The following is a 16,916-nucleotide window of genomic DNA, read 5'->3' on the forward strand; positions in this document are numbered from 1 at the left end:
TTGAGCAAGGAGGAGGAAATTTAATGTGAGGAAATGGTAAAATCGCTCAAATCCAGGATGGCAAAACTGCCTCTGCACAAAGCAGGAGTTCGGTGCCCTCTGCTTGAGTCATTTAAATTTCACTGAGCCCACCTGACAGAGCAGGTTTTGCTAATCAGGCCACTGCCCTGAGAGCTGACAGCTGGGCCAAATCCTGCTGGCAAGGGGGGGGAGACACCGGAACATTCCCTCAGGATGGGAAAAGAACATGAGGCACAAAGGCAATGGATAAGTAAAGGGCAAGAAATTCAGACACGAGCCTGACAGTTTGGGCATTTTATTATGATATATAAATTTTATCATCTTAAATTATTTTCTATGAGTTGAACAGGAAGGGATTATTGTGGAAGGGGGAATATACAAAAATAAAAGGATATTGAAAACTACTGCATCACCACATATACAACAGTAAAGTACTTTACAAGCACTTAGAGAATCAGACTTACAAAAATAAAATTATGACACATCCTTATGCATTTCCACCAGTAACGTGTTCTCCCTTCACTAACCTTCAAGCACCTTTCAACCCCCACCTCCAGGTCACGATTCATGTGGCAGGATACTTTGCTCATTTTGATGGCCATCACAGTATCTGGAAAGGAACACGTGCCAGGCATCAAATACAATGGTTATTGGTGAGCTGCAGGGGAGGAGTTCAGAACTGAGGGATTTGTGAGGAAAAGGGGTAATCCTCAAGGAGCAGTTTACCTGCCAGTAGAGATGTGAATCTCCCTCACCAAGATCCATCATTTCCTATGAAGTGTTCCCCTGTCTTCACAGCTCTGTGTGCATAGTATGCAGAGGCCCCTACAAGCCTGGGGAACTTTGAGATCCACAGACTTCAGTGGAACTGAATGACTGTGATAGAGAATGGATCTGATGTTGTTTCAGCTCTAAAGAGGGCAAAGATGCCTTTCCATGCAGGAAAAAAAGGCACGTTAAAACCACAGTGGCTAAATATCCCCTAGCTCACAGCGCTCACGCCCTGAACCATTCACCTCTACATCAGTCTCACGCTGCCTTCAGTCCTTGGTTTGCTCTGCAAAGTCTTTCTTCATCAACTATTCGGTGACCTTTCCTATTTTATTTTATTTTGTAAGACTCACTCAACATAAATAGTAAATAGCATTCACTTCTCTGACCAGCAGCTCACTCAAACACTGCTATCAACACTCAAACCTCATTTCATCATTCCCAAGAAGTCTGCACCTAGGGTGCAAATCTGTCTCTATTTCACATTGAGAAAAGAATGGAAAGAAAGAAGCAGTAAACTCTTTTGGTCAAAGTTTTCCTCTGCATTTTGTGCAACGTGTTTTGTGAATTTTTAAAAGGCATTAATAAGCTCGGGTTCCCCTTTTTGGCCCCTAATACAATTACAGCAATGCAGGCAGACCAGACACGTGCATTCTCTGTTGCATTTTAGGGGTAAAGCAATCACAGAAAAGAAGGGGGGAAAGGGCAAACCTCTCTCCTGTGAGCACCCTCCCCCCCCAAAAAAAATAACAACAAACAACTTACAAAAAAAAGACAACATAAAACCAGAAGCCCTTTGTAAAAGCTTCTGATCCCAAAATAACTACTGATGGAAAGTAATTCCTACAGGCGGAGTCTGACTTAACCCATCGGGTGTGCAGGACTGTGGGCAACCGGCATATCAGGAGCCTTAGGAGAAATCATGTAGCCACAGCCTGGGCTGCTCAAGGGGCCTCACCTTTCTAAGCAGCATTTTCTATGGTCTAGGTTTATCATTTGTGTCTTTGGGAAAACAGGTGAACAGAAATCAGTTGAGATAAATAACGTTCCGTTTAAAAGAAAAACATCTCTGTAGTGGAACTAATTGTTCCTTTTAGATGCACAAAACATACTACAAATAAGGCACTTCTTGGCTCCTGGGAGCAATTCTTAACTGGCACCATGCACACTAAATTCAAATTCTGCTCTTGGAGCAAAACAACAACAACAAATCAGCACTTTTCCAAATTGTGAGCAAGGTGACTTTGGTCTCAGAGCCTCACCCAGGCGTGGGGCTGGCAGCAAGAGGGACGGAGGGTGGGTAAGGGGTGGGATTTGTGCCCACACCAGGGTGAGGACTGACCTGCTGTGGTTTTGCACAGGAAGAGCAAAATCTCCTTCTAACTCCAGCTCTTACTGACAAGAAAAGCAGCCTGTGATGGGCCCAATGGAGTCAGCATCTAAGAAGGTACTTTTCAAAAGTTTCTACAGATCTCGGGCATTTACTTGGCAATGTCACAGTTTTGGACGTGGCCCAGGGTGGCAGCCCACCACAGGCTGTCCATGGTTATACAGCTCCGTGTGTTGGCAGCCTGGGAAGCTAAGCTGCCTGCTGACTTTTTTTTCCCGACATGGCAAGATGAAAAAAGCTGCCTAAGCTCAAAGGAGCAGGAGCATGTTAGGTCATTTCTAGTCTATTTGCAGAGAAAACAAAGAATAAAGATTCAAAACAGCCTGGTCAGGGAGGGAGGGGACCCTGCACCTGTGAGACTTTGCCTTAGTGGCCCCTGTCCCCATGTGATCCAAGACCAAGCTGTGGTTTAGGTCTATTTGCACACTTGTTTTTTGAGTTGTTTTTCTGTTGTAGCCAACGTTGAGAAAGAAGAACAGCAGACGAAGCAGGCAGAAGCCTGCAGTTAGTGAAGATAAAAAAGCTCATGAAATTAACCTGGTACACTGGTTCTGTCATGCACATGATGGAGAGAACTTGCTGAAAAGCTGAAGCCAGGTCGGTCATGCAAAATAAATACGTGGCAGGATTCCTGGAAAAACAGGGAGTCTGAGACGGACTCATCTGCTTGGGAAGGCCCACATGGCTGGGCAGGTCTCTATCCATGAACCAAGAAGCTGGGTCTTGGAAATCCAGTAGGACATTGCTCTCTACCCAGGCTCAGCTCCCAGATGATAGAGGCAGAGTTCACCACTGCCACAGCTTATGTTTCTCAGTACTAATGATGTTGTCAGGATTTAAGTTTGTGTCTAAAAATCTTCTATTTACCTCTGGTGGATAAATTCAGCTTCACGAAAACTTTCATAAAGGTCACAGTTCTGGTCACACCTACCAATTGCCTTTTGAAACTGATGGAAAAAGTATCTTTGCAGGTTACTGTGTAATTCTTCTTAAAGTTTGCCAGACTGCCTGGTGTTTGGTTGGTTTTTTTATAAATCACTGTGGGTTTGTGCGTCAACAGTTCTGGGCAATCAGCTATGGCTTGTTGACATTGTTAATAGGTTTTCTGACTTGGCTGCTTGGCTGTGTTCTGAAATAACTTGATCAGGCTTGCATCAAGTCAGAAACAACATGGAAAGTTTAAAAGAACGAAAGCTGGAAATTAATTTCCAGAACTATACGGTTATTTTCTAATTCTGGTCTCTTCTGAGAGCAGCATGTAAAAATTCTTGGTAAGATTTCTGGAGACAATTCTGTATCAGTTTCAAAGGTTTGCAGTAGGCTCTTGCTTTTTCTCAGCAAGCTACCAAAATGAAAAAATACTGGGAGATGTGATTCATCAGTGGGAATGGTTTACCTTAGGATGGTTGAAGTGACTACTGTTCTCTCTATGCTTCTTGGTCCTGTTGCAGAGAGCTCAGCTAGCCGTAAAGTACCTGTGGACTGCTTGTAACCAGTCTGGATGCTCCTCCACAATCAGCTAAGCTGACCATGACACAGGTATGGAAACTCCTGAGAGGATGAGCAACCTTGCTCTGCAGTTAAGTTAACCCTGTACCAGCTTCTTTAAAGCTAGGCAACATCTCACTGTGCTACATTCCTCTCCCAGTACCCTGAAACTCAGAGGGGTTGTTAAGTGCGTAAAGATCCCTGGAAACTGGGTATCAAATACAACAAACAGCATGGTACACTTCAGCTACCAGTTATTTCATAAAAAGCACTTTGGGCTCCTAAACTCTTTGGCCACTTTTAGAAAATAACCCCACAGCTTTTCCCTCTCCTCAGTCTCCTCTGCACCCTCTTGCTTAGGCTGGGCTCTCAGACGAGCTGGCTGTGGATCAGGGCAGGCCTTTCTCCAGCCACTTGCTTGTGACATCCCCTGTCATAGATGTAAACATCTAGCTGCTGGCAAGAGCGCTGTGCACCTGCTTTCCTCCTTTTTCAGTGACAGTCCCTACTCCCTCAAGCAAGTTAGGTCTGAAGGTACTGCAGTGGTATGATATTGCAGCTATCTCCCAGGTGAGCTGTTGGATGCAGGTCATGAAGAACTGACACAATTAACATCAACTGCATTTAAACTCCAGGAGACTTGGCTTGGTGTGTGCTGGGCAGGATGGTCTTCAGCACTTTGCAGGTGGTCTTCTCTTTGCAGGGACCAAAATATTTCTGAAGGCTACAGTTAATCTCACCTATGTGCTAGACAAGATGTACAGAGCTCACAAAACAGGACTCTGCTATGGATAATGGGGTCCTCTGTCATCTTGATTTTGTCTAAAACATAAGTCAAAAGCAGATATACTTGGGAAAAAAAAAAAAAAAGAATAAAAACCAGACCATGAACATCAGGAACGTCACAAAATGTAAGCCAGCCTTTCACTGATCAAAACCATCCCATGCCCTGCAAGCCAGTTCAGCCTCACCCAAGATGACATTTTCTCCAGCCATTAATATTCAGTCGTCATCAATGAGGGCCCAGCCAGAGACCCAGTAAAGGCCTCAGCCTCCTTGAGGTCACAAGATTGCCAGGCGGGCGGATCAGAGGGTCTCACTGTAGGTGACGCATGGGCTGGTTTCCTCGCAGAGTTCCAGCTGCACGCTGGAAGAAAACCAGCGCTTGGCACAGCCCAAGCTGTAGTTGAGGGTGGTCCGGTAAATGTTCTTGGCACGCTTAGGAAAAATGATGGTCGTGCTCTGAAACCTCAGTGGCTTCTGGCGGGGTTCAAAGATCAGCTGGGACTTGTAGTTCCGCCAGGTGCAATTGGGTGCAGCAATGACTGTCTCACTGTAGGTGGTGACGGTGGGGATGGGGCCGTAGATGATGTCATCCCTGTAATGCTTCTCAGAGTCATACTTCACCTCGGAATTACACCTAGAGAGGACAACAAGGTATCAAACATAGCCCAAGCAGCAAAAGAAAGAGGATGAACAGAACTCTTCTCAACCCTTTGGAGCTGGGAACATCTGTGCTTTCTTAGTGCACTAGCACTAGAAATGTAAACCCTACAACCCAAAGCAGAGAGCCAAAAGGATTCTTTCCTGCTGGGTGCACCTTGAGAGAATCCCACCTTGTGAAGCCACCTCAGCATTTCTTCAGTCAACTTAGCCTGCCTGTTTGTGCGAGGACAGAAAGGACCGTGCTGCACTGGCTCCAAGGAACCTGCTTCTTTCTCTGTCTTCCACTTTTTTCTCTACACTGAGCCATCAGAGCACAAAGGTAGCCAAACTCAGCTTTATGCTGGGAGATGAGGAGTGAAGCTGCTCACTGGGGCCTACAGAAAAATACAAGTGCCAAGGTGGTAAAGCAAAGGGATGCTATGGAGTATGGCTGGGCACAAAGGAAGTGGCCATGTTAACAGCTCTTAAACGAAGAGCTCAGTTGATTTCCCCACTCCCCAAATGCTCCCCTGGCATTCAGCAGCCAAGGAATGTGCAGCTCCACATTTAAAAAAGAAAAAAAAAGATTAAAAGCTGGGTGTGTGCTTGTCATTACCTCTACCCGGAGGGGGGTTGACTGATTGTGCACTGTATGTAATCTGAGCTGCTGTAATGTATTTTGCACAGCTAGGGTGTAAGCAAGTCATTCAGCGCACATAAAACAAGACTCCGATGTAATCACCATAAAAACATGCCCGCCGGCAGTTCCTCAGCAAGCAGAGATTTACTGGGGTACATTTCCAGAGAGATGTTTGCATAAGTTGAAGGGGGGTGGGAATTGGGTCTAGTCCTCCCACCATCCCTGCCCTAAGCTGTGTGTAACTGTGCTCCATGCTGTTTGCAGAGCACATTCCACACCAGCAAAAGAAGAGCAGAACAGTGTTTGTCCACAGGCCATTGCCTCCCGTTCCACAGGAGGCCAGAATACCTCAATCACTGGCTAGAGGGACCACCCTGTCGTGAGGAGGAGATGGTTCTGTACCTGTGAATTTTTGTTTCTCTGCTGCAAGGCTAACAAAAACAGGTACCAATTATAATGGTGTAGCTGAGGATACAAGTCAGCAGGGCACAGTGTAGACCAGCAAGCCTACAGAAGGTCACAGTTTTCTCCCATTGCCTTGGAAATGAGCTGGCCTTGGAAGGAAAGTCTTCTCTTACAACCTACTCCTCCACCTCTGCCGCTGTCTGTGTCTTTTTAACTCAGGCATTACTTTCCTACCTGTCTCTCTCTCCCTTCCTATACAAATAACCACAAATCCCATTTGTAATCACATTTATTTTTTTGGAGAAGAAAAAGCACCAAGAAAAGGACAGACATCCCCACTCACCCAACCCGGTACCATCTGTACCTAATTTCCTGCACGGGCTCAGGGTTGACCTCAATGCTTTCTCCAAAAAACACAGGGTACATTCGAGGTCTTATCTCCGACACGGACGGGTTCAGGAGCAGGTAAGGCATCTGCAAGGAGGAACAGTGCTGTGAGTGATGGGACACAAGAGATGAGGTTGGCACAGTTTATAATGTGCTGTGGCTGGGAGCTGCGCAGACATCAACAGCATTCAGGGGAGACAGCGTTTCTTACAGTCTTGCTGAGCTTGGTTTTTTCAGAGTCCCATGGGAGACAATGCAGGTGACAGGCTCTTTAGCAACGAGAACAGGTATCTGCAACAGCAACAGGACCAATTTCACTGCACACAAGCTAAGCTTGCCTTGCTGGTGCTCAGCATAATTGAGTTTCCCCTCATAATCCCTTTTTCTAGGTTTGAAGGAAGGCGCTCCACCCTGTGCAGAAAGCTCAGAGGGGAGGACTGCTGTCAAGTTGGAAAAGAAAAACAAGCTAAAGATGGTTGGCATAGGCAAGTCCTGCACTGACGAGTCTTGTACAGGCCTTGTATTTAAGTTGCCTTGATTCTGACATGACAAACCGTGCTGCCTCTATTTACAGCTTCCATCTCTCAGGACTGACGTGATGCAGCAGGCTGCCCTCCAGGCTCCGCCACTACCCAAGTCCCCACCTCACTCTGCCCAGTTCACCACCCCAGGTATGGCACTGCCCAGATCTCTGGCACCTTATGCTGCAGTATCTGGTCTTTGAATGTTAACCTTTCTTTTTCTTCTTCCTTTCTTGTTTCTCCTAAGAACTGCAATTCTTTAGTGTTTGTCTTTAACCAGTGGTCAGTTCTAAATTACCAAAAAACAATCAAGCAGCTTCTCTGGCTGCAAGCTCTTACAAAGACTCAAAGCATGAAGGGCTCTGATGTAACACAGAGATAGGGCCCACATCTGCCAACTTAAAGGATGTGGCATTACTTGAGTAGTGCTTGTATATAATATTCTCATACATACACATGAATATGTATGTGCTGCAAATAATGTAACCCTTAGAACAACTCCTTGGTAGGTTAGCAGCTGCTGAAGTCTCCATGCCAAGAGCAGCTGGCTTGCTCCTGGGGATGTTCTAGTTAACCACACACAGATGGGGCATCCTGTGGCCTCTGTGATGCAGGAAACAAGCTTCAAGCTAGGACTCCAGCTTCTCCAAACCATAGATTGTTAAGACTAATTTCCTCCTGAAGTTAGTTACTCTTACAGACTGTCATAGTCCAGGCTAGGCTCCCCTGCCCGGTACAAAAATGAATAATTCTACTCCTCAATAGTGGAGCGCCCACTCAGATATCAGTTCTCACATATATGGGTTCTGTGTCTAGACCCAGCCCAGAAGCCAATTAAGCCTAATCCTAGAAAAACGTCATTGTGGGTTTTGGTTCTTGCCACTTATCTGACAGCAGCACTTCATGACGCACAGGGACACAGGGTCTCTTTAAAGGACATGGCTGGCAGCCACTGGCCAGGGCTGAAAGGTTTCTAGGTGACTTAAAAGCTCAGAGTTTTTCCACTTTCCAACATGTATAAGCCATGTGTGCTGGAAGCAGTCATTTTTCATCAGACTCTTTGTCAGTCAGATTATCTTGGGGCTCATTGTACCAATGAACATAGCTGAGGGTACAGAGAAACTGGCTTGCTCTTCCCATGTCACTTCACTCTGCCCTCCCCAGCACCTTCTGAATGGCAGATACAGGAGCAGCACCGCAGCTGTGGCCCAGTACCTGCTTCTAGCACTGGGCAAGGTACTCCAACTTGTGCCCTGTCCTGTACCCCATGCAGATCCCCACAGTGTTCCCCAGCTCATCCCTCAGCTGGTGTCAACTGGCAAAACTCCCCTGAGCCTGCTCAATAGCATCAGCTCACACTGTCTAAGGTCTGGTTTTCACTGGTGGCTTGGGTTTTCTGCCTGAGGCTAAAGCAAAAAATGTCATTGCTTCATCTGAATTTTCTCCAAGCCCTTCAATTCTGTGTCCCAAAGCCACAAAGCTATTTACTCCTTCCATACTGAAACGTTCCTGCACTCTACTACGGTGTTAACCTGCAATGTTAAATGGCTAACCCTTCGTTTCAACTACTTTTGTTCCACTGTCAAAAAAGGACAATGCCTGAATGGGTCCCTGAATTCCCCCTGAATGGGGGAAAAAAAGAACAAGGAGCATTCTGACTAGATCAGCACAAGGGAAATCCTGGTGTTAAAGAGTTCTGCAAGGTGCTGTATTAAAGAAATAACTTGAAAGAAGCAATTTCAGTGCTCCCAGGGAAACAAACCTTCACACCTATTGCTAGCATATGTTGACACTAAGCATGCTCTGAATGTCCCTGGAGACAAGGATGCAGGAGGCAATGTCCCTCCTGTGGTTTAGTGGGAGTATTCCTGGGGCATGTGACCCCGCAGCATTTTGCTGCTCAGTCAGAACAAGAACAGAGAGGCCAACACTGTTGAAATCCCAAGTCCCACAGCAGGGAACAGGAAACAAGAACATGCTGCAGAAACAATACCCATCTGCATGGAGGAGATGGGTCATGCATGACTGAAACTGGAGTCCAAAAGTTGCCACTGAATTTGGTGGCAGTTGGATTAACTTCTCTCCAAGTCAGCTCTGAATGGAGTGGTGATGAGACTATTTGCACTGTAGGTTACCTCACCTAGACCTAAGCAGGGAAGGCTAAAAAGGGGAATAATGCATTTTATCCAACTAGCATTAACAGATCTGCAGATGACGCTTGATTAGTTTAGAAACCTGGGACAGCTGCAGACCAGAGACTTCTACTGCCCAGCAGAGACCATTACAAATTGACACTTATCTACCACAAGCAGTGCCATGAGCTGCTGCAGGTGGGAAACCTTGAAAGTCACCCAGAATTCTGCATATGGAAGACTTAGATAATTTAAAAAGCAGGCTCTAAAAATAGGGATCATCTGTAAGACCCTCCAGTCTGCTCACCAAGTAACTGCATTGCTTGTACAGAGTGGAAGGGTCACTAAACTGTGAGTGCAGATTTTACAGGGCAGAACTGAATGGAGCTTCAGGTGACTTCTTGTTCCACCTCTGGTGGTGTTCTGAAATACCTGCTTCTGAACATGGAGTTTTGAAGCAAGTAGCAGCGCACCCAAGCTTTCCAAAAGATTTGTCTTTGGAGCTGAAATGTTATATGCTTGACACATGCCAAAAACTGGCTTTTTAGCAACAGTTTGACACCCTCTCCTTCCAATCTAGTTTAAGGTAGAAACAAAGAAAAAATGCTCCGCTTCAATTCTTTTTCCTTCTGTACAGGAATGGGTGAAAGAACAGAAATGCTGGACATCTGATCCCCCCTCCACCAGAGAAAATGACGGCCTTTGGCTCATTTCTATCAATCACTCAGCAATCTCAAGACACTTCAGAAATAAGGTGAGTTTCTTTCCAGCCCCACACCACAGATGGGCTGAATTGAGCAGAGTTTGTTCATGATGGAGAGGAGAAACGCGTGGCTTTAGAGTAGGCTGCCCACAAGCGATCCATAAGTCAAGGTCTGTCTATCCAAAGAAACCCTAGGATTGCTTAGCTGGAAGACTACAGGTAGTACTTAATTAATCTGTCTTAACCAGCAAAGGGTTAAAGTAGTATTAAAATGCTGAAGTGATTTCTTGTTTGGCTGCATTTTTCCTTCCGCTTTACCTCTGATGCCTTTCGGGCATGTAAAGGCCTGGGCAGCTATGCTGTTTTTTCAAGCAGTACATAAATAAATACACCCCCAAAAATAATTCACTGAAGGGAACTCAATCTACAGCTGACCAAGTGTGCTGCTTTTATGCTAACATAAGCACTGTGGGGGACTTCTTGCTTTAGAACTGATTCATACCTGCCAGAAGTGACATATCAGTGCCTGCATCCTGGGGGCATTTAGACCTCAGAGTCCCTAAACAGCAGCAAAAAGAATACAGTAGGCAAGATAATCTTATTTTACACCAGAATAATCTTATTTTACATTAATTCGAGTTAGTGGATTCTGTTAAGGTGCTTTTTACTTGGGTGTTTTAAAGGAATAGAAGCAGAGTTACGGTAAATAAAGTGCCATGAAATTGGCCCTGACCGTTCCTGTAGCTTCCAGACTTCAGGCACCAATGCAACAAAGAAAGAAGGAAATTAATGTGACTTGAAACATATAAACTCTTCAGAAAACTTTTCCCCAGAAAGCAAGACAGATCAGAACAGGCTGACTTCTTTAGCTATGGCCATTATGTGGAAGGCACTAGGATTTGGCGTTAGCTCCCTAGGGACTGTAAGGGGAAACAGTTTTCCAGGCACCGAGGCTATAAACAGGATACAGCTTTCCAATTTCCCAGCTCCTAACTTAGCTAGGGCATAAGCAAATCTCTCACCACATTTTCCCACTATGGCAACAAGTCAGGTCCATGAAAATGTCACTTTACTCAGCTGTTATTTACAGCTGTAATGAAAGATCTAGCTGAATTATTTGACACACATCTACATTCTCTGCTCTAGCTGATAAGCAGTGTTTGTTTAACAGACCATTTATTTTCCCATGTATTGCATATTACAAGTAATTTATACTAGAGCCGGATGAGATTTTATTTGGAAGTGATAACAGTAAATGCAAACCTCAGGTATAAAGCAGGGCTTTATTACTTCAAAGAATTAATTCTTCCTGTCTGTCGCCTCTTCTGTTTCAAGTGGGAAATGTATTACCTTGCTTATTGCCAAGTGTTACATACGGATGCAACAGAAATTAAACAGCCAGAAGACACCACCCTAGATATAGCCACATTACTTTAGGATAGATGATGAGACTCCTATGACTTTTTCCCTGCTTGCCTTTATCACAAACAACCTGAATCAAGACCACATGCACAACCTTTTCTCTGCTAATTCCACTGATAATACAGACTGATGCCTGCTGAATGATTTGCCCAGTCCCATCTTGTTTCCACAGCATTCAGAGACACTTTGTGGCAGCAGGCACTGTGCCAACAGTGCAGTTTCAGTTCAGTTACACATATTTGCACTCCAGTCCCTGGAGAAACACTTCTGCTTGGTGCTAGCAATGCATGCTGCACCCCACTGACACTCCTTCCTCCATTTGGGAGGATTGAGCCATCAACTACTGCACAGCAACAGCTCTGTCAGAACAGACTGGAGCCAGGATCAAGTGGGTCTTAGAGGAACCAGACCTTGATCTGCCCAGAGGGGACATCTGTCACAGCCTGCAGATTAGGTGAGGCTCACTGCCATTCCTCTCTTCCCTCTCCTTCATTGCTGGTGTTGAACCAAGGAGGAAGAGAAGTTGGAGCACATTCAGAACTAGACGGGCCAAGGTGCAGAGAAAAGCCATCTGTGGTTACACTTTTCCAGGCTGCAGACATGGTGACCAGCAGACAAGAGCTGAAACCACTGCCAACATCTGCCAGGAAAATTCCTGCAGGATCCCACCCCATGGGAGTGGTTCAGAAGAGGGTCAAGATGCCAGGTAGCAAATGCCAAGCTCCAAGGCGAGCCATGCTGCTGTACCAGATGAGTGCCTTGCTCTCCATACAAGCCTGGAGCTTTCCTCAGTTGCTGACACCCATGTGGACTTAAAAAGACATCACCTGCTTTGCATGAAGGCTGTGAGCAGGCTCAGGTTGGGGTATTTCTCACATGTGCTTTCACTGGGGGTGTCGGCAGGTCTGCAAGTCACGTATTGCATGGAAACGTTTTGATGGTCTACGTTCTCCACTCAGTCCCCAGAAGACAGCCCCCTTTCCTGAATCCCTTTCAGTATAAAACAAGATGCAGGCTCTGTGGCCCCAGGAGTTCTTCAATATCTGGCAATTCAGGAAGAAGGCACACAAGCTAACCTGGACTCCATTGATGGAACCAACCCATGAAGTCTACACCAAGAGACAAAGAACGCTCCTCCACAGTGCTGAAGATGAAGTTAGAATCTCCTCCCCTAATACTGATTCCAATATTGCATTGCTGTCAACAATGTAAGTAGGAATTCCCTACGTGGGGGCATTCATCTGACAGCCCATCCACTGGGACAGTCCCACTGAAGTCAGCACTCAGTGAGGCAAGTTGAATTCATAAATGTTTAGTTTTTCAAATAAAGCTGAACTTGTTGGCAACAGCAGTGGGAGGGACAAGAAGTCTGCTGCTTCAAGAAGTCGTGATGGATGGTTCTGCAGAAGAATATGGTCCTGATCTCCTCTCATGTCCTTGAGGAGCGATGCTATTGGATGCTAAGCAGTTATTTCAGTGCAGCACTTAGCAAGAGCTCACCATCAGTCCTTCTGGCCTAAAACTATACACACAGGCAACAACAACAGGGAAAACTCTAAGCAGATCTGGCTACTTTGATGTGATTTCATTCCCTGCCCTTCCAGCAACCACTTCTTTGTGTGCATTACTAGAGATTTATTTCACTTTATATATGTGCCTTTTGGCCCAGCATTACAAGCAAAGCCTAGGGAATTCAGTCTTAAGAAGCAATTTAATCATGTTTCAGATTTAAGGGGCAGAACTAGGTAAAATTCACCTTCTATTTTCTTTAGGATATTTGCATTTCAGCAGAAAACAATTAACAAATTCCCCATGTGGGTTTTATTTCAATAAGTAAAAGCTAATTTCTCCTGCACTGCAAGTAAAATGCAAGGAGAAGAAAAAAAGAAAAGGTCCCTAAATGGTGTTGAACTTGTGGTATTTATGACTCTGGCCCCAAATTGCCTTTCATATTTTCTTGGATCCCAAAGCTGTAGCCAAATTGGCTGGTTAAATGGGAATAAATGGTGCATTGTCTTTGAAACAAAGTCATACTTATTAAAGAGAAAGGAGTTTACTTTTTCAGAGTCACAGTTAATGACACAAAGCAGGCAGAGCATGGATTTTACACACAAGGAAGTCTTCGATAAGAGCATGCAATCTCATTTCAGTCTGCATGAGAAGAGCTCTCCCAGAGCAGAAAAATCCTTCAACATATTTGTGAAGTTAGAGCAAAACAGCCGACTGCAAAAGAACGCGGCTGGGCTCAGCCCGGTGGTTTTGATAGGTCTGCAGCAAGGAGCAGTATGAAATCCTTCCCACAGGTCTGGAATGTTGTTTTCTTCACCTGACAGCAATTTATTGTAACTGTACATACTAGAACGTTGGCCATTAGTAACTGAGCTTATATATGGTTTTATAGTATTATACCACAAAGAATGCGGGCTGCATTCCTGGTTCTGTCACATCTGTAAGCAAAACAAACACTAATAAGTGATTAAAAAAACCCAACCCCGTGCCTTGGTGTGCAAATAGCTGCAATTATTGATTTGCCAACTCTGCAGGCTCTGATGAACGGCAGAGTAGTGGAGTTAAACACATTCATGGGTTGTGTAATTGCTTATAGATCTGCAAGTCCTTGTTAAATGGGAAGATTAAAGCTAATCAGACGCTGAAATGCTCCCCGTATTTCTCCCATTTTCTTAACAGCTGCAAGTAGAGTGTTGGAAATTAGGAGTGAAACTGTGCAGTCAAGTGAAAATCCCTACCAGTTCCATACACCAAACAGGCAGTTAGTCCTGCACCACTCCAATTAAAGCAGTCTAATTAGGTTCAGTATCAGTATCTTTTAGTCTTCTGTACCTACTAAATGCACAGAAACATCTGCAGTGCATGGCACCCGTCTGCTAACAGCAGGAGCCCTGGGCTGCCCGTACTGTATGATGAAGTATGATATAAAAATCAGAAAAGAAGAACCTAAGCTGTTCTTCAGAAATACTTAAATTATTTGTTTGTGTTCAAAGAAAGAAAAATAACTTGAAAATGTAATTTTGCTGTATGTAGATCACTGGAATAACTACTTTTTCCCCCTGTGGGAGCACTAAAACTCTCAGTCCTATCAGACCAAGAGCAAGAATAGCTTTTTCTTACCCTTTTTCATCTCTAATATCTAAGGGCCTTCTTGAGAGCAGTGGTGGCTGGCTGTCACGATAGCTGGAACAGAGGCCCTCACACCCCCATTGCTGACCTCTGCAGACATCTCCGCTCCAGCTGTTTTCTGACCCAGCAAGCGTTCATTCATTTTCCTCCCACATTTTATTTTACAGACATGTAACAACAGCCTGATCCCACCAAACCAGAGGAATGTGGGTAACTGAGCGTACAGCCCCATCAGACAGCACGCACCCAGGCGCCTGCAGGTAAGGCTGTGTAGTGGTGAGAGCTTGTTAGTGGGCTTCAGATTTGATTTCCCTATTTAACATCTCACTCCCTCCTCCCCATACTCTGCTGAGACGTTCTTGGGGATGGTCCTGGTATACCTGACAGAAGAAGGCAGTTTGGATTAATATATATACAAAAATATATATACAAATATATACAAAAATAGCCTTCAAACTTGAGAAAGGAAATGAGGGTAGAGTAAGTCACTGCAAAGCGTCTCTGCTGGGAATTAGTGTGAACAGTCACTATTGCACAGGTAGATGAACTTTCTCCACGGCAATCTCTGTTGCTGACAGCTTTTATTCTGCACGGAAGCCAGTTAGCTGTGTGCAATACACTTCCAAACGTCTTTGATACGTCAAAGAAGCCCGTAAGGCCCCTGGGGTGAAGTTCCACCGTCCTTTAAATCCCTCTCCCCCCTCTCCCACCGTCGCTTCTGCTCTTACCCCTCTGCCGTCCTTGGCCTCGCGCCGCTGCCCCGGGGTCGGGGGGTCCGCGCCGGCGCCGCCCCCGGGCGAGAGGGAGTAGAAAGGGGGGCTGGGGCTGGGGGGCAGCCCCGAGTCCGGGCTGTCCAACAAGCCTTCCCGGCTCTTCTCCTTCAGGCTCTCGTCCATCCCTTGCAGCTGGAGGTGCCCTACCATGTCTGGGGGGCAGCGAGGCGGCGGCAGCGGGAGAAAACCCTCCGGCCGCGGAGGGACGGGAGGGGAAGGGCGCCCGGGGGGGCTCCGATTCCCGATGGCCGCCACCGGCCTGCAGCGAGCCGAGCCGAGCCGAGCGGGACGGGGAGAGCCGGCATCGGCCGCGCTGCGCTGCCCACCCCTCAACCGGCCCCGCGCCCGTCGGAACGGACGGGAAGCGGACAAAACCCGGCGGCCCCGCCGGCACAAAGCGCAGGGCGGGGGGCTGCAGGGCGGGGGGCTGCAGGGCGAGCCCCGCACCGCTCCACGCGCCGTTCCACGCGCTGCTGCCGTCCGCCCGCCGCCTCCCGGCGGCACATTTATCCGGAGAGGGTGGGAGGGAGCCGGGGAGCGCCCTCCCCTTTCCCCGGCCCCCGGCTCTGCCTGGCTGTACGTTTTCAGGCTCTTCGCAAGTCGGGAGCGCCTTTGCCAGCGCCCTGCCGCCCTCTCCCACCGGGCTGCTGCCCCTGGAGAGACACGAGGACCCCCAGGCGTCCACCCGTCCTCGCGGAGCTGCGCTTCGACCGTTCTGTTCTCCCTCACCCTGAATTATCCCTCACCCCGGGTTTTCCTTCACTTCTGTCAGATGGTTGCCTCTCTCCTGTCAGGTTTTTACCTAATTTCACCCCCTCCCATCACCCATCCCGGCAGTTTTTTTTTCGTGTGGGCACGAGGGAGGAGCTCTTCCAACAGCCACCATTCCTCTTCATTTTGGGGCGGCTTTAGCCAAGCACTGAGTGGCTATGGCAGTCCCACGGTGTATATGCAGCTGCCGTAACCCCCTCTCTGGTGGCCGTGCCCTTTGGGTATTGCACAGCTCAAGACATGAGCATCTCTTTCTTTGACCATCTCCACAGCTGCAGGTTCACAGACACAGAGGAAGTGGCTTCACCATCCCGGCCGCCATGTGCTTGGGCCACTGTAAGTGCGATTGGAGGGCATCCCAAAGCCCAGCACACTGTTACCTGGGAGGAGCATGGTGCCTGCACTGAGGTGGATGGGGCAGCCATGTAAACCCTCAGGGTTTGGAGAAGTAGTGGTGGTTAAACAGGTCAGGCTCACAGAGGCCAAGATGGATGTCTGTTGCACAATAACTGGCTGACGTTAACAGTATCTTGTCCACAGTCCTGGTTATGTTTTTCTCATCATGTTTTCTCTCTACGTAGAGTCCAGACTGTGAGAAATTTCAGGCAGGCCCACTCATAGTTCTCAGCCTGGTGGAGCATTATTTGCAGCATGTAGGTTTCCCTGGGAAGCTGTAGACATCTAACTGGCCCAGCACTGGGCAGAACAGGACCACGGCTGTTTGTGCTACTCCAATAACAGTCCATGAGCACAACGTTTGTAATGACATCTGACAAGAGTGCGGGGTGTCTGGTTTTGCATCTAGCAATGATGACTTTTGTGACCAAGCCCTGAAGATCACACAAAGCCCTCAGAGGTAGATTTGATGCTAAAAAAGCCCTCACTCCATCTCCAGCAACAGGTCACGCTTAGGGTGGTAGGTGACCTTG

General features: G+C 46.8%; 1 protein-coding gene across 1 annotated transcript; it reads right to left on the bottom strand.

Annotated features, from left to right (window-relative positions):
- Positions 1-300: 300 nt before the first annotated feature.
- Positions 301-15,672, bottom strand: RFLNA (refilin A). The gene is made up of 3 exons (XM_015877832.2): positions 15,172-15,672; positions 6,505-6,614; positions 301-5,090 (listed from the first exon to the last, which is right to left on the bottom strand). Exons 1-3 carry the CDS (start codon positions 15,364-15,366, stop codon positions 4,757-4,759), a joined length of 639 nt encoding a protein of 212 aa, XP_015733318.1. The 5' UTR covers positions 15,367-15,672; the 3' UTR covers positions 301-4,756.
- Positions 15,673-16,916: the final 1,244 nt, after the last annotated feature.

Source organism: Coturnix japonica, chromosome 15 (genome assembly GCF_001577835.2).
Source record: "Coturnix japonica isolate 7356 chromosome 15, Coturnix japonica 2.1, whole genome shotgun sequence".
NCBI classification, from domain to species: Eukaryota; Metazoa; Chordata; class Aves; order Galliformes; family Phasianidae; genus Coturnix; species Coturnix japonica.

Coding starts and splice junctions, on each gene's coding strand:
- RFLNA (XM_015877832.2), bottom strand. CDS start 15,366: ATGGTAGGGCACCTCCAGCTGCAAGGGATGGACGAGAGCCTGAAGGAG. Junction 6,615..15,171: donor AGGCCAAGGACGGCAGAGGG/GTAAGAGCAGAA, acceptor TCCTCCTTGCAG/ATGCCTTACCTGCTCCTGAA. Junction 5,091..6,504: donor GAGCCCGTGCAGGAAATTAG/GTACAGATGGTA, acceptor TGTCCTCTCTAG/GTGTAATTCCGAGGTGAAGT.